Source organism: Notolepis coatsorum (genome assembly GCF_963971535.1).
Source record: "Notolepis coatsorum genome assembly, chromosome: 2".
In the NCBI taxonomy this organism is placed as follows: domain Eukaryota; kingdom Metazoa; phylum Chordata; class Actinopteri; order Aulopiformes; family Paralepididae; genus Notolepis; species Notolepis coatsorum.
The window spans coordinates 161,315,937-161,333,885 of record NC_140166.1 but is presented as its reverse complement, the minus strand read 5'-3'; the positions used below and the strand labels follow the sequence as shown (position 1 = coordinate 161,333,885).

The window sequence follows — 17,949 nt, the reverse complement described above, 5'->3', positions numbered from 1 at the left end:
GCTAAACAGTTAGATGCACCTATTACACTAGAGGAACTTAGGGAGGCTATATCTGAATTGCAAAGTGGTAAGGCCCCTGGATGGGATGGTATCCCACCAGAACTGTACCTCTCATGTTGGGATGTAATCGGATCCCTATTACTTGATATGATTTTATACTCAGTCAAGGAGGGGACCTTTCATAAGAACGACAATATTGCACTCATAACAGTCAGAAGAAGCTTCTATCCCCAGGCCATCAGGCTGCTCAACGAACAATAAACACTATGCAACAACCATCAAATGCACACAGCACACACACACACTCACTTTAAACAAACAACACACTGCAGCACCCACTCTCCACACTTTAGATCACCTAAACACACTTTATATTTATTGGTAAAGGATTTGCACTACAACTCGTACACCTTACTGTAAATTGTACCTAAATTGTACCTCATCCCATTTCTGCTTTGCACTATATAGTATTGTATATTAGTACATTGCATAGTATATTGTATGGTAACTCAGTTACTTCTAGTCTGCATCGAACATTGTACATATGTCTATACTGAACACTGTGACCTCTATTTTTACTTCTATTTTACATGCTATACTATTTTATTTCATACTTATCTTGTCTAGCACAGTCTCTGGAGCGTAACAGTAAGAAGCATTTTGTATAAAAGTATTCTGTACTTCTGTATGACAACTATTAAAGAAACTTGAAACTTGTTAGGAAAAGGATTCATTGATATGATTAAAGTATTATACAAAGACCCATCGGCCATGATTACAACAGGTATAATCACCTCCGAAATCTTTCCGGTATCACGCTCTTCTAGACAGGGTTGTCCTCTTAGTCCCGGACTATTCGATTTATCACTAGAACCTTTAGCACAATATATAAGACAATCCCAACTCATAGAACCAATCGTAATCAAGGGCACACAACACAAAATTAGTTTACCGTATATGCGGACGACGTAATACTGTTCATGCAAAACCCTAACACTGCAATGCCTCATCTTCTCAAGTTGATTGATGAATTTGGCGACCTATCGGGATTTAAGATAAATTGGCCAAAGTCGGCTTTCCTTCCACTGAACGCCCCTGCAAAAAATACACGTCTTCCAGAAGAAATACCAATGGTTAAACACTTTAGATGTTTGGGAGTTGAAGTATTCCCTACCATAAGCCAAACGGTGAAACACAATTACATAGAAATCCAAAATAAAATCAAATACGACTTTGACAGGTGGTCAAAACTTAAAAACTCAGTACAGGCACGGGTTTCAATAGTTAAGATGGATGTCCTACCTAGAATCAACTTCATCAGCTCAATGCTACCGTTACCCTCTCCAGATGGTTACTGGAAAAAATTACACTCTTCCGCATACAAATTTATTTGGAATAACAAACCACCACGCATAAAAAGATCCACCGCACAGAGAAACAAAGCCGACGGAGGTATGGCATTTCCAAATTTTTTCCACTATTTTAAGGCGTACACTTTAAGACCACTGACAACCTGGTTTGAACCCCAAGCATCAGTATCATGGAGAAATTTAGAAGTAAATATAGTAGCACCACATAGACTGCAGGACATAGTATACACCAAAGTATCAATTAAGCAATGCAAACTGAAATTTGGCCCCATAATTACTCATGCGATCCGGATATGGCGTGAAACACAAAAAAAATATTCTAACCCACATAAATGGCATAATCATACTCCCCTATTCAATAACAATGCACTCCTGATTGGAAAACGACCTATAAGATTCCCTAGATGGGAAAAGCAAGACATACATACATTAGGAGATGTTTTCAACAAACAGGGTATTTGTAGTTATGATGAAATACACAAATACATTTATCTCACCGGCTCCACATATTATTTTTACGCACAGTTATTGTTATGTTTGAAGGCTCACGGCAGGGTTCGAAATTAACGGGGGCTTGGGGCAAAATGCCCTCGAAAATTGACCAAATGCCCTCGAACATCAGTTAAGGGGGGCAAAAAAAGCCCCCGACAGTTTACTAATTATATATATAATTATATATGCTCTACAGTGCGAGCATTTCCCTCGTATTGCCCCTAATAATATGTGTGTGTGCAAACCGGAAAAATCATTTACTTGCAGTGTGCGAGACAGACGAGTGATTGTGAAGATTACAAAACAGCTCCGCTGTTAATAGTTCAGATTGAAACTGGACTGAAATTCAGTTTTTGGGTGGAATGTTTGTTCCAAGGAGGAGGGAGGCGGGGCCCGCTGCGTGTTACAGGCACTTGAGAGGTGCTGCGATTCCTGCGAACACAGAGAGAGCGCTCTGCTCTCATCAAGCATTACACTGCTATCTTAACGTTAGCAAGCTAAGCATCTGCATAGCACGACCTGTGTTCTGTGTAACGTTAAGTAACTTGTGTTCGGCGGGGAAAGACCATTCCATTTGTAACACAACTCCAAAAGAATAACATCCAAATCCGATCCCGATGCGCATTTCCTTCATTCCACAGCGCTGAGCGCGCAACGTATTTCATTGATCGATCTGGCCAGAGCCTATACTCACAAACGTTGCGTGTGTGGGGTTTTTCATCAATTTGAAACAAGCTTCTTGACTGTTGGAATTAGGGATGTTAAAGATAAAATATCTAATAATATTATTCAATATTAGACATTCGTTGATCCAGAGGCAACCGGTTATTATATCAAGACAACAACACAACTTGCCCTCACTCAGGGACAATAATATTTAATCTATTTAGATAGAGTATGTATGTATTATTTACAGATAATTGAAGGTACCTCAAAACATGAAACCAAGCCATGATGTCACACATCGTGTGCGTGTGTGTGTTACTTGAACAATTGTCACTGTGCTCCTAAATTTCTGTGTGCTCCTAAATTTGTATTTAGATTTTATTTATTAACATTTTATTTAGGAGCACATGTGCTCCTTGGGAAAAAGGTTAGCGTAGAGCCCTATATATGGAGACATTAACATTACGTTATCAAACATAGGGACGAAGACTGTAAAAAAAGTGTCAACAATGTTTTATAATCTTTATGTTAATTTTCATTATAAAAATGTTGTGCCCCCGAAATACAAAAAAAAGCCCCCGAAAAGCAATTAAGGGGGGCAAAAAAAGCCCTTGAAAAAAAATGTTAATTTCTAACCCTGGCTCACGGTGTTCCATTAAGGATACCAATTGTACACTACAGATACCACAAATTCTTCTATGAAAGAGAGACATCGAGAGGTTTTGTATCAGATTTTTATCATCAATTACTATGATCCTCGTATGAAACCCTCCACCTAGACTTAGTCTGGAGGAGGGATATACCAGACCTGGAAAAAGATTTTGATTGGCAAGAAGCCTGGGCAAATGTTCGACTTGCATCAAGGAACCCGGACCATCAACAAATCAATATTAACTATATTCATAGGACATACTTGACTCCTATAAGACTGAACAGAATGGGTCTTAAACAAGACTCCAAATGCTCCTTATGTACAAATGGGAACGAGGGGACATTTATGCACATGTACTGCCCACCAGTTAAGATATTCTGGAAAGAAGTGACCCAGCAATTATCAAATCTCTTAACTCTGAATATACCTGTACACCCCTCTGTATTACTGCTGAATGATGTTTTTGAGTGTGCAGTATCTATACAGCTAAAGAGATTGGTTTTATCTGGTATCACAGTGGCTAAAAAGCTGATAGCATCACGATGGTTTCAACCTGAAAAAATGTGCCGGAAGGTCTGGATTCTTACATATCTTGATGTGATTTATCTAGAAATATCCACAGCAAGAATTTTGGGTCTCAATGAATCCAAAATGTCAATGTGGTTAGAAGTGGTGGAGAGAATAAAAGCTAGCATATAATGGTAGGGTCTGGTTAGGAGCGAATGATAATGGATGGATTATCCATTGGGGGGTCCAGGGGGGGGGGGTGCGAGCAAGAGCATATGTGTGTAGGGTAATAGATAGCAGGTATTAGGGGTATATCTTGTATAAGACATTTATCTAAATGGTCATTTCATTGGATGTGCACTGTTAATTAATGCTTGTATATCTAATCTTGTGTTGTCATGTTTGTTTATGTGTTTGTTTAAAAAATAATTAAAAAATTAAATACAAAAAAATCTACTGCTGACCAGAGATGTGTTTATAATTTTGTATCTAGTGCTGACCAGAGATGTGCTCATCATTTTAAATCTACTGCTGACCAGAGATGTGTTTATAATTTTTTATCTAGTGCTGACAAGAGACGTGCTCATCATTTTAAATCTACTGCTGACCAGAGATGCGTTTATAATCTTTTGAGGAGATTGACCATATTCACACACAGCGGCCATTTTGCTCTTGCTCTCCACCCAAATGGACGGAAAGTAATCCCAACCGGAGCACGACATAAGAGCAAAACAGCCGCTGTGTGTGAATATGGTCAATGTCCCAATTAGCCCATTTAGAATGGGAGGGGGGGGGGGGGGGGGGGCCTAAAAATCGACAGACAAACATCGGTGGGTAAAGGAGAGTAAACAAGGTCAAGGTGAGTCGTGTTCTCGCTCTAATGTAATTCCCTCATCTCCAGGGGCGGAGCTTCCTATAGGCGACATATGCGGTTGCCTAGAGCACCACCCAGAGGGGCAGGCCAAAAACTGCGCCCAGCAACATTTGACATAAAAAATAAATAATCGAACATAAGAGAAAATGAGCCAAAAATCTAAAACATTATTTTATTGTTTGTTGTTATTTTTATTATTATTATTATTATTATTATTATTATTATTATTATTATTATTATTGTAACTGAGGGGTACAATTCCCTGACTGTATTGATAAGTATGGTATCATTAAACCACTACCGCTTTATGTACTTTAACTACTGGCCACACAGTACATGATATAGATATGATGAACACTTTCCCACCATGAAACCAAGTCCACACAAATGTATAAGTCGAATATTTAATATATAGCAAAGGGTATATACAACGTTCACTTAATGACATTTATGATTTGAATGCACTTGTAAGGCAAATGAGTATTCGTAGGCAAATCAACATTGAATGTCCAATCTCTGGTTACGCAAGAAGCAAGTATACAACCTGGTTCTTTAGGGAACTATAGCGATGGTACTTAATGATTATAGCTGGATATACTAAAGGGGGGTCCTGCTGGTTGTAAGTCAGTAGGGGGGGGGGGGGTTAGGAGAGCCGCCGGCGATATCCCATCTGGCCAACGATTTCTTGGGAGAATTCAGAGTGCTGAACACGGTGCCCACAGAACCTTGGTCCACAGATGAATACAGTTGGGCCCTCTTGTAGACGGTAGCTGCCGGTCCACAACGAAGAGACGTGAGGCGACCTCACTCGGGGTAGAGCGCCGTCTCACCTGGACTCCTCTCGGGGGGTAGTTCCAACACTCACCAGTGTTGGCTGTTATCCATGGCATAAATCAAAGCACCCAAAGCAAGTAGATAATCCAAGCCGTGTAGGGCTCGCCGTCGTCCGGGTAAGGTAATCCAATGTGCATGTCCACTCGTCCTAGCCCAGAACTCCTCGGATGAAAGCACCACACGTGGTCTGCCCAGCCTGGTTAAGACTCTAGATAACGCGAGGAAACGATGGGGGTACTACTCACTGTATAACTCTAACCGAACGATGCACCATACATAATAGACTATTATTAACTTAATAGAAATACGTCCCACTCGACGGTATAGTGCCAAACTATGACAATTCAAATATTAATCCACACGATGTCTCAATGCCATTCTGAGGCCAAGTTGACCATACTGCACCACACGTGTATCGTGGGTGAGGCTTAACGTCTTGCCACTAGGTTGGAGGGTAAAGAACTAAGGGCTAAGGGACTAAAAGAAAGTTCTACTTTACTTGCGCCATATATATATGCGCTGTGAACAAATAGTACCATTCGTATTTCGCCAGACGTATTCCTACGCGGAACCGGGCTAGTAACGACATGTTCGTCGGCACGATTGAACTTGAACCAAGGGGCTTGGCTGCTGGCGCCAAGTTCTTGTCCAATGAGAGAATGAAACTATTATGGGCTGTTAGTAGACTAAAGGGATATTCAGTGTATATGTACAAGGAATATACAAGGGATATCAAACGATATACAAATACTATTAAATATATATCCATAAATAAATATATATATTCGGTTTAATCTGATCCTTCACAACAATTATTATTATTATTATTATTATTATTATTATTATTATTATTATTATTATTATTATTATTATTATTATTATTAGCTACGTTTAGTGCATTAGTGTGCACTTTACATTTATTCTTAGCTCTCGTTCTTGTTTGTAATAAATAAAGGTGCAGTACTTTACTGTATAACTGCTAAGATCAAAGCCCGGGCTCTCGCGTTCTCAGTCCATTATGCGGACAGGAAGCGTTGCAGGCGGACGCGTGCACGGCTTCTTACCACTCGAGCGGAGCGTTCAGTAGGCGAGCCCCGAGTAGCCGGAGCACCTTCCCACTTATTAGTGTCACTCGAGCGTCGCGGCGCCGACACTGCCTATAGCGTGTGGACCGAGATGACCGGGAACAGGTTGATGACATCAGCGCAGGGGGGGGGGGGGGGACTCGGGTGCAGAATAACTAGCCGGTGACATCACCAGCAGAGATGTTCCGAGACGCTTAATTAGAATCACACTGGATAAAAACGCATGTAACGGCGAAACAGCTGTTCAGGGCTCCTGTTGCAAATTATTATAATTTTTTTTCTTTTCTATGACAATTCTCCTTACTTTCCTGTTTCAACAAGTTAAATTTAAAACTTTTTTACCTTTTTAATACCACTTAGAGCTAAATGTAATACCAATTTCACGACCATACTAGCAAAAAAGAAAAAAACATAGCGACACTGAACTGCGCGTTCCATACAAGCTCTCGCCAGACGCACCACGCTCCCGAGAGCCCTGCAAAAAGCAACAACTTGAATACAAAAACATTTCATATATTTAATATTATTTAATCTCCTGACAAGCCAGGTTGCTCCCCAAAATGTTTTATACTTTTTAATACCCTTTAATTAGGCCTTAAATTGAGAATTATGAATTTAATACTTTTTACCCTGATCAGCACATGAAGACAACAGATGCTATCCAGTACGTTTACTGAACAATACAAACTCACACATTTTGATTTAAAAAAAAAATTCATGTGATTTCTTATTGGATTTTAGTTTGAGAAATACAGATTTCCAATGCCGACATTTCAGCCTGTTGTCCTCCGTCCCCAATATCCAAGACCAGTATCAACGCATCCCTAAAGACAAAGTGGCATGGACGTGTGTTACTAGGGATGGATACCGAATCCGGTACTTTTAAGGGTACCGACTGAATCACGTCGGTACTACCGAGTACCGATTGACGTGAGTTCCACCGGTGCCACATTTCGATGACGTCAACGTTTTGTTTACCACAAAACGAAATCTATGAAGTGTGCCGCACGTTCACATCAACGTTCGCGCGCACAATACATGCTTACCTAGGATTTGACTTTTGATTACAAAGCAGTCGGGGCAGTGGCAAGTGTGGTTACACTTTACAAAGCTAGATGCAGACAACGCTCGCTGCAATATTATATATATATTAACAAATTGTTCTAAATAAATAATGATAATAAATAATTAGAAGTTTGGAAATTTTTTTTACAACTGAGGTAGGTAGATTACATTTTTAGAGACTAAAGTACAGAAAAAAGGTACCGTTGGGTACCGGTATCGATTCACAGGTACCGGTACTGGTATCGGTTCAAATGTGAACGGTACCCAACCCTATGTGTTACGCGCCGAGAGAGGGGATTAATAGTCCGCTGAGCGTTCTAGCGCAAGCCTGGAAAGGGATCCGCGACGCAGCACTAACAGCAGCCCGTTCAAGGGGCTTCGTCTCCGGCCACGAGCGGTCACTTGCCCCCTGGCCCCTAAGAAACCAAACAAACATTAAGCACAGACATGCCAGAACTTAACTACACAAACTATACATTACACCCCTCTGTCTTGCCTGCCAGGCACATGGGAGGCGGCCAGATACCGCTCACTACGAGTGCATGTGTGTGCGCGGAGGTGGAGGGGAGGAAGGGGGAGGGGGGTCACAGCGTTCTTTCTTTCTTTCTTCCTTTCTTTCCAAATCCCTTTCTCTCTTGTCTTTCTCTCCCATGCTTTATACACAATTATGTTGTTTCCACTCCACTCCTTATGCGCCGTGGTTTAGGGGGCAGGACTGCCCTTTGCCGTGTTGTTGGCATAATATTTCAACCGCCTCCACATGGGGAGAGTTTGTTTCTGTTTAGGGATGTAAACCATGACTCAATGACTGGAGCGCGTGTGTTTACCGCTGCGTGATTGTGTGATTGTCTCGTGTGTGTGTGTGTGTGTGTGTGTGTGTGTACTTGTCTATCTCGATGCCCAGTGGGTTGCTCGGTCGCAGGGAGAGCGGGGAGATGCCTTTGTTGCGGTCGGTCCTCATGTCGTAGTAGTTCATCTCGTCCACCCACACGGCAGACTGGTCCAGGATACCTGTGGGACGCACACGCCCACACACACACACACACACACACACACACACACACACGCACACGCCCACACACACACACACACACACACATGAGTGAGCTGTCCCAACACGTCCCAGACACACACCCATATGGTACATCTTGCGAATGCAGACACTTGGCACATGTACACTACACTCACACACACACACTATACACAGGGTTCCCACAGACATTGCAAAATTAAATTCAATGACTTTCAAGTACTTTTCCAAGCACTCTTTTTCATTGTAAAAGGGCATTAAAAAGGATCTTTTCAGTTTTAAATGCTGTTTTTTTATAGAAAAAAATATCGGATCCAATATTTATGGCTTAAAACCAATTTCCGGCAATTAGTTACACTTTAAATTAAAAAAAAAATATTTCTTGATTCAAAACAAGTTGATCATGGATGAACAAAACTTTCAATGTGAATGGTTGATTTGAATTTCAAGGAGTTTTTAAGCACCTTGTAAAATAAATGGGCTGTTTTCAAGGAATTCCAGGCCTAGACTTTCTTTTGTAAAAAATCAAGCACTTTAAGCACTTCAAGGAGGACCTTGTGTGAACCCTGTCTACAGCACCACCATGGGAAAAAGTGGAGCGGGAGACATGCATTTTGATGTAACAGGGACTCGAGACTCTGTCCTGAGGTTCCCACGGAAGCAGTTGGGGCTGGGAAACAAATTGTCCTGTCATTAGTACAGTTAGCATTGTCTCCCATGCAGCGGTGATGTGGAGATGCCGCTTTTAACCGCTGCCATGATGGGAATGACCCACCCTGGTCTATTTATTTTGGGAAGGAGGTGCTTTGTTAAAAGTTTCCATAGGTTTACCGACTGCCTCTTACGGTCCCAAGCGGTGTAAATGGCGTTGGTACTGTAAACTGTAAATATAACTGTAAGGCTTTTAATAAAAAGGTCTCCAGGAAACATGTCATATCTCGGCGAAGAAATGCCAATCGTCTCCATCATACGCCGGGTAACAAAAACGGTCTATCTACTAGGGTTGGGTACCGAACTCAGTACTTTGAAGGGTACCGACTGAATTACATCGGTAATACAGAGGACTGATTCACACTAGATCAATCGGTACCACATTTCGGTACGTTTACATGTTTATTACAAGAGTGTAATATAACAGACAAGAAGGACACTTTTCCGCAAATATATATATATTACTGTCCCGTCTCTTGGGTCTTTGGAAAGACCAGGCGAGGCCAGAGGAGTTTGAGAATATTTACGGAGGATGACCAGATAATGTTGATATTTAAAAACAACATGATTTACATTTATGTAATTTCAACGCGATTTATTTTGTGTCGTGTGTTACAATAAATAACAAAATGTTCTAAATAAGTTTGGACTTCTTTAAATTCTTTTTACAACTGAAATAAAATCATTATTTATATAGTTTATAGTTATAGTTACAGGGAGAGTTAAGTACAGAAAAAAGGTACCATTGGGTAGCGATACCGAATTCCAGGAATTGGTATTGGTACCGGTATTGGCTCAAATGTTGAACAATGCCCAACCCTACTATAGATACATTTTTTATATTTACATTTTTATTTCCCATGAACGTTGAAAATGTAGGCCGTCTCAAAAAGATAACGGGACAATAAACCACCTAACAGCATGGCATCGGAGGGGAAACATCTCCGGCAGCTAGACTGGTCCTAGGCTGCTCACCTAGCTCTAGTGTGGTTGACATGCATGCACGTCTCCCATGGCTCAGTGTTAAGGTAAGATTATCTGCTAACTTAATTACATATTTTCATAGAGTTACTCAAACTCCTAAGTTCCTTTATAATTGCATTGTGTACAGCGCAAGTACTCACACACATTCCACCAGAGGGGCAAAAGGTGGATTGCTTACTTTACCTCTACCTAAGTCTAATTTTATGAAAAGGGTGGTATTTTATAGGGCGATAGTATCCTGGAACTGTCTTCCCAGCGATGTTCGGAACATCAAAGGAAAGGCTAGTTTTAAAAGAAATCTTAAACACTATTTACACTCACACACACTAACATTTTTGTCTTCAGCACAGCTTGAATACATGCACATCCTGATACATCTTTTTATTTTGTTCTAACTGGAGTTTATCTCTTGTTTTTTCATCTCCTGTTTTATATTTCTTTTAATTCTGATACATGTTTTTTCTCTATTCTATGATTCATTTTCTTTGTGATATATGCTTTTCTTATGTTCTATCGGTGTATGTTATCTTGTGTATGTATGTTGTTGGACCCCAGGAAGCGGCTAACAGGGATCCGTTTAAATAAACAAATAAACATCGACGAGGACTTTTGAATCCAAGTGACGAGCGCACGTGCAGGTATCGTCGGCATAGACGCTAGGGATGGGTACCGAATTAGGTACTTTTAGGGGTACAGACCGAATCACATCAGTACTACCGAGTACCAATTCACGTGAGATCCGCCGGTGCCACATTTCGGTACTGTGAAAAGATGTTATGTTTTTTCCGTTTACCGCGAAACGAAACATATGAAGTGTGCCGCACATTCATGTCAACGCAGAATATACGCTTACCTAGGATTTGACTTGATTCAACAACAAAGCAGTCGGGGCAATGGCAAGCCGAAAACGGTCGCAAGTGTTGTTACACTTTACAAAACTAGATGCAGACAACGCTCGCTGCAATATTATATATGATAATAAATTATTTTTTATTTTTATTTTTACAACTGAGGTAGGTAGATAAAATGTTTAGAGACTAAAGTACAGAAGAAAAGTACCGTTGGGTACCGGTATCGATTCACAGGTACCGGTATCGGTTCAAATGTGAAAGGTACCCAACACAGAATAAGACAAAGAGAATCATAGGGGGGGAGATAATAAGGCTGTGGGTCCCGAGAGCCTCACCGATCTTGTCCGGCTTCAGCAGCTTGAAGGACACGGTGGACGTGCCGTGGCCCCCGGTCTTGGTGGTGACGATGATCTCCCCTTTGTCGTCCTTGGCGGGGCCCACGCGGCACACGATCTTACTGGCCGACATCCACTCCGCTGTCAACAGGCAATTATGGCCACAGATAGACAGACCTGAGAGAGGGAGAGAGAGAGAGAGAGAGAGAGAGAGAGAGAGAGAGAGAGAGAGAGACATACACGGTGAACACAGCTGTAGCTCAAGACACCCGCAGACCAATCGAGAACCAAGAGGCACTTACTCCAGATGGGGCATTTTGTCGGGCCTGTCACTGTGTGGCGGAGGGGGGGGTCAAAGTTCAAGTTGGGGTCACGAGGGTGTGGGTGGCCCTAACCTTCACCCCTCTCGCCCCCCAGCTCCATCAACCTGTCCTCAGCCCTAACGACTGTCACTTCAGCACTAAGTGGGTCATTACTGGCACACTGTGTCCTCTCTGCCTACATCTGTCGCCCTCTTCTCAGACCCTCTGGAGGACCCCCCCCCCCCCCCCCACACACACACACACACATATACACCAGGGCCTTCGCTGCAGCTGCCCCCACCCTCTGGAACGCCCTGCCCAACCATATCCGTCATGCAGACACCCTCTCATCATTTAAAAAAGCCCTAAAAACCCACCTTTTTACCCTCGCCTTCAAACCTTGAACTCCTTCCTGTCTCACCTTTTATATAATTTTTGTTTTTATTTACATTTTATCTACTAAAACTGTATTGTTTATTTTGCTCTGTAAAGTGTCTTTGAGTATTTGGGAAAAGCGCTATACAAAATTGATTTTTTTATTTTATAATAATAATTATTATTAACCCTTAGAGGGTTCGTTTTTCTTTCCTCCGGGTTCTATTTTGGAATTCTAGGACTCTTATGTTGAGCTTTCAACATTCTAATCTCGCCGGTTTGATCGCACACCTTGTACGGGTTATACGGGCCACAAGTGTGTGTGTGTGTGTGTGTGTGTGTGTGTGTGTGTGTGTGTGTGTGTGTGTGTGTGTGTGTGTGTGTGTGTGTGTGTGTGTGTGTGTGTGTGTGTGTGTGTGTGTGTGTAATCAAACATCATAAAAGCCTGTGAGAGCTGATCAACAAATAACCCATAACACTGTGGATAATACGGCCATTAGAGCCCATTTCCTGCCTCTGTTCTCCGGTCGGACCACTTTGTTTGAACACATACACACTCGCACACATTTTGTGCATATCTAATTGGCTAATTCCGGGCCCTGGGGACGCGCGCGGTCAGGAATAGAGCCCGTATTATTGGCCGGGGAGGACGCAGCTTGTTAAGTACGGAGCAGCGAGCGGGAGACCGCAATACGGGGGCTGCTCTCCCACAGCGTCTCACCCAGGCCAGAGGAGGGCCAGAGGAGGGTCTGGGGAGGGCCAGAGGAGGGTCTGGGGAGGACCAGAGGAGGGCCAGAGGAGGACCAGAGGAGGGTCTGGGGAGGACCAGAGGAGGATCAGAGGAGGGTCTGGGGAGGACCAGAGGAGGGTCTGGGGAGGACCAGAGGAGGGTCTGGGGAGGACCAGAGGAGGGCCAGAGGAGGGTCTGGGGAGGACCAGAGGAGGGTCTGGGGAGGACCAGAGGAGGGCCAGAGGAGGGTCTGGGGAGGACCAGAGGAGGGTCTGGGGAGGACCAGAGGAGGGCCAGAGGAGGGTCTGGGGAGGACCAGAGGAGGGCCAGAGGAGGGCCAGAGGAGGGCCAGAAGAGGGCCAGAGGAGGGCCTGGGGAGGGTCTGGGGAGAACCAGAGGAGGGTCTGGGGAGGACCAGAGGAGGGCCAGAGGAGGGCCAGAGGAGGGCCAGAGGAGGGCCTGGGGAGGACCAGAGGAGGGCCAGAGGAGGACCAGAGGAGGGTCTGGGGAGGACCAGAGGAGGACCAGAGGAGGGTCTGGGGAGGACCAGAGGAGGGCCAGAGGAGGACCAGAGGAGGGCCAGAGGAGGACCAGAGGAGGGCCAGAGGAGGGCCAGAGGAGGGCCTGGGGAGGACCAGAGGAGGACCAGATGAGGGCCAGAGGAGGACCAGAGGAGGGCCAGAGGAGGGCCTGGGGAGGGTCTGGGTAGGGTCTGGGTAGGGTCTGGGTAGGGTCTGGGTAGGGTCTGGGTAGGGCCTGGGGAGGGTCTGGGTAGGGTCTGGGTAGGGTCTGGGTAGGGTCTGGGTAGGGCCAGAGGAGGGTCTGTTGAGAGTCTGGGGAGGGTCTGTTGAGAGTCTGGCAGACCACAGGGAGTAGAGTGCGATGCTCAGAACAGTGGGAACACGTCGGGGGGGAAAGGCCACCTGTCTGGCACTTAGAAAAAAATCTATATTTTGACTTGTGTGAGTGTGTGAAGGTCTTAATGTGTGGTCTTTTTTTTAGGAATTAGGTCTTCATTTTCTCAATCTAGGCATAGCAATCTAAATATTTTTAGGTATTATATAACTAACATAATATTTAGGTACATACCATATTGTGTGTGTGAGTGTGTGTGTGTGTGCGTGTGTGTGTGCGTGCGTGCGTGTGTGTGTGTGTGTGTGTGTGTGTGAGAGAGTGTGAGTGTGAGTGTGAGTGTGAGAGTGTGAGTGTGAGTGTGTGTGTGTGTGTGTGTGTGTGTGTGTGTGTGTGTGTGTGTGTGTGTGTGCATGAAGCAACAAGGCAGAGTCAGTAGGCTAGAGTGACACTTAATTCCAAAAACAGATGAAATGATCTCTCAAGTGTATTTAATTAGATAAAATATGATCTTTCAAGTTTCGTCAGGCAGCCCCATTTCTCAGTTAAAGGAAAACTCCAACATTTTGGGAAATTAGCTTATTTGCCATCTACCCTGGAGTTAGACAAGAAAATACATACCTTTTTTCTTCTCTGTGCATGCAGTAGGAGTAGGAAGACGTTTGGAACTAGGCTAATGGAGGAACCTACTTCCAGTGACTGACGCTAAGCTAGGCTAACGGTGCGCGTCTTCCTACTCCTACTGCATGCACAGAGAAGAAAAAGGGTATGTATCTTCTTGTCTAACTCCAGGGTAGATGCCAAATAAGCTAATTTCCCAAAATGTTGGAGTTTTCCTTTAACAATGTTTTGGTTTAAGGAACCAACTTAAGTGCAATTCCTCCAGCAATGACTTCTCTTCCACCAGGTAGAATCATTTGTCCTTTGAATTATTTCCCAGTAAAAACTGCCATGCAGCCTCTCAGCCTGAGTGAACCTACGCACTGTTAATCCAGCCATGATAACTAGCAATTAAATGCTTAATTGGGACATAAATGTTGCTTTGCTATTAATAGAAGAATGTTTTTATCAATTTACAAACAGGTTGGTAATACATTTGAAAAATAAAGAAATTTTTTAGACATAATTGCTTTTAAAAAATGTGACTTGTGTCAAATTGTTTCATGGTTTTAATTGTATCTTTCAGTTTATCTTTCCTTTACGTTCTATACGAAGAAAAATAAATGCTATTCAAATAAATGCTATTTATAGTAAGTCAGTTGTTTTTATTTAAAAAAAATCACATTAATATGATTAAATATCAAAGATATACCTTTATATAAAACTGCATATATTTATTTGAATTACAATGTTTTGATTCAAAGGTAAAAAAATATATAAATAAAATAAAGAAATCATAATTCAGTCTTCATTTCAAATTGGGTAAAATGGTAGCCGGTATTCAATTGTTCAAGAGACCGTTACAACTTACAACCGTGAACAATCATGTTGTATGCAGTAGAACAGTGGAGAACGTGCTAAAATTCCTACACGGAGTAGAGGCCAAAACGCCTGCCCACTCTCTGCTCGGACATCATCATAAACAAAAACAAACTACTGTATATATTAGACTCATTTTAACCACGGAGGCCACTTTGTTTCGTTGCCTGGCTAAGCAAATAAAAATCACAGAATTTGACGCGTGGAGACCGGAGTTACACGATGCCCCCCCCCCCCCCCGCCAAAGACGTGAGTGCAAATCAAAACATAAAAATAAATCAGTGTTTCCTCGACGTTGGTTAAGTAGCAGAGTGGTACTCGATGCCTGGAGGAAATTGCTGCCACTGCTAGAGACATTTTAAGAATGGAAATCTGGACTTATTCAAAAAGGAAACTGTAGAGCAATTATGTTACATTTGCTCCACATATCCTCATATATTATTATATAGTTATTTAGTCCTAAATGACAGAATCAGAGCCCTTGTTAAACCACAACAGGCACAGTGCAGGATACGGCTGTTGGCAATGAGATAAAAGCTTCTAGAAGGTTCTAGAATAGGAATTACCCATAACCCACCCTCTTGTTACAAAACATCTAGGAGGGGGGGGGGGGACTGTAAAGGTAAATAAACACAAACCCAACTTAGAAATATCTACGTCTTCATTTTACATAAAATAAATACACATTGTACAGTATGTAAAATTGCAATAAAAACAGAGATGGGATTATGGCTGCAACAGGCTGTTCCGACAAAATAAATTACATTTATGCGATTGTGGTATGAATGATAACAAATGTGGACACAGCTGTTTCTACACAATTTCCTTCTCAAGGGGGAAATGTTAACACTTTTTTTTTAAACAGATTTGCTCTGTTTAAAATGAAGTTGTTTTTCCCCAAACATGGCAACTTAATTATGGCCAGGGATGCAACACTGCAAAAAAAAGAATAGCTTGTTTAGGTACTGTAGCTATCTGAAACACTGTATTAAAATCATATCCTAGTAGTCGATATTGCAATTTTGTTTGAATTTTTCAAATTAACTGTGTACACGTGCGTGCGTGTGTGTGTGTGTGTGTGTGTGTGTGTGTGTGTGTGTGTGTGTGTGTGTGTGTGTGTGTGTCTGATTGTGAGTTTCATTACCGACAAGGTCAGGACCCCCGGTGCCCAGGTTTTCACCGCGGATGGTGACCTTGGTCCAGGCTGCGCCCTCATTGGGCGAGATGCCCGTGACCAGAGGGGGCTGGCGGACGCGAGACATGCTGCTGTTGGCGGGCAGGACGGAGATCAGCGGCTGCACAGTGGAGGGAGGAGAGGTAGGAGGACAGACAGGACAGGGTTATTAGATTTAGATTCAAATGTATTGTCAAGTACAGTGCAACTACAGTACAACAAAAAGAGGTTTGGCATCCAACCAGGGTGCAATAGTAATATGCAATGTACAGGTGATTAAACTGGGTATAAAATATATAAATGAGTACTATAGTGCTAATCAGATGTACAGAGTTGTAGTATTAATGTGTACAGTGATACAGAGGTAGGCCTACACAATATTTAGCCGTTGACTAAAAACACACTTCTTCAATCAATATCTGAAACTCCCTTTTTTTTTTTTATAAAATAAACAAAACTTCTTACTGTCTTCTACTATCATGCACTCTTCCACTAATCTTCCTCGTCTATATTACTAACTACTATACTAATATGTCTTTACTACTATGCACTCAACACTGCAGCGCCCAAGTTTCAACATTGTTTGATGAACATTGTTACTCAGCTGAAAGAGTTGTACCCTTCCTGCTGACCTGTCGTACAGAACTTGTAAGTCGCTTTGGATAAAAGCGTCAGAAAAGCGTCAGCTAAATGACTAAATGTAAATGTGAAATGTACACAGAGAGGTAACACAGAGGTACAGACACATCTGTTAGTAGCTACACAGTACACTGAATCTGTCTTTCTTTGTTCCAAATCCCTTTCTCTCTCTGCTTTTACACAATTAATGTATGTTGGGAAAAACTTCCAAGTGTTTTCTTTTTAGCTTCAGAATATTATTGTCTTTTCCAGGCTGGTTTCTCTGCTCTTCCATCAGGAGATTGATGAATGTCGCCTATTTCCAACCGAAATATAAGCTAAACAGAAAACATAAACACGTCTCCACAGAAACGGCCTGTGTGGCGGTTGTTTTTGTTGGTTTTAAAATCAGACGCAAACGGTAACACCATGAGGCCAAGAGGCCGATGATACATCGCCTGGCGTTTAGCTTCCGAGGGTAAACTGCACCCCCCCCCCCCCCCCCCCCCCCCCCCCCCCCGCCCCCGCTAGGTGTTCCAACACGCCTATCTCTCAGACATTAGGAATGATAGTGCGCCGGCAGAGCCAAGTATGACGCGAGCCGGCGGAGACGGAGTGGAGGGAGGTGAGGAGGAATGTAAACCTCACAAAAGGAGCAGAAACAAACCTGGCCTCCCCGATCGGACCACGTAAGCCTACCAAATACACCACCTACGAGTGGCGCTTAAAGGGGACGATTCCCGGCCTATGCTATTGATAAAACAACCGAAAGAGGTTCAGGCTAGTAGTCAGTATGGATGTGTTCCTAATATTTGCATTTTGTTTGCATTTTGTACTTTAGTTTGTACTCTAGTTTGTATTTATTGCATATTGTATATCTCGTCTTATCTTGGTTTTTATTCTTCTTACTTTTTCTTACTGTATAAAGTGCAATCTCAAGGGGCTCATACAGAACCAAACATT

The 17,949-nt window shown here is 42.7% G+C and overlaps 1 protein-coding gene across 1 annotated transcript in view; it reads right to left on the bottom strand.

Moving 5' to 3' along the window:
* exoc2 (exocyst complex component 2) overlaps positions 1-17,949 on the bottom strand; it is a 114,526-nt gene that overhangs the window by 69,205 nt on the left and 27,372 nt on the right. The window contains exons 2-4 of the mRNA XM_084308366.1: positions 16,339-16,489; positions 11,457-11,633; positions 8,430-8,556 (exon numbers count right to left, since the gene is read on the bottom strand). Of these exons, the coding sequence (XP_084164492.1) occupies positions 8,430-8,556; positions 11,457-11,633; positions 16,339-16,456 (422 nt within the window). The 5' untranslated portion in view covers positions 16,457-16,489. The remainder of the gene's footprint in view (positions 1-8,429; positions 8,557-11,456; positions 11,634-16,338; positions 16,490-17,949) is intronic.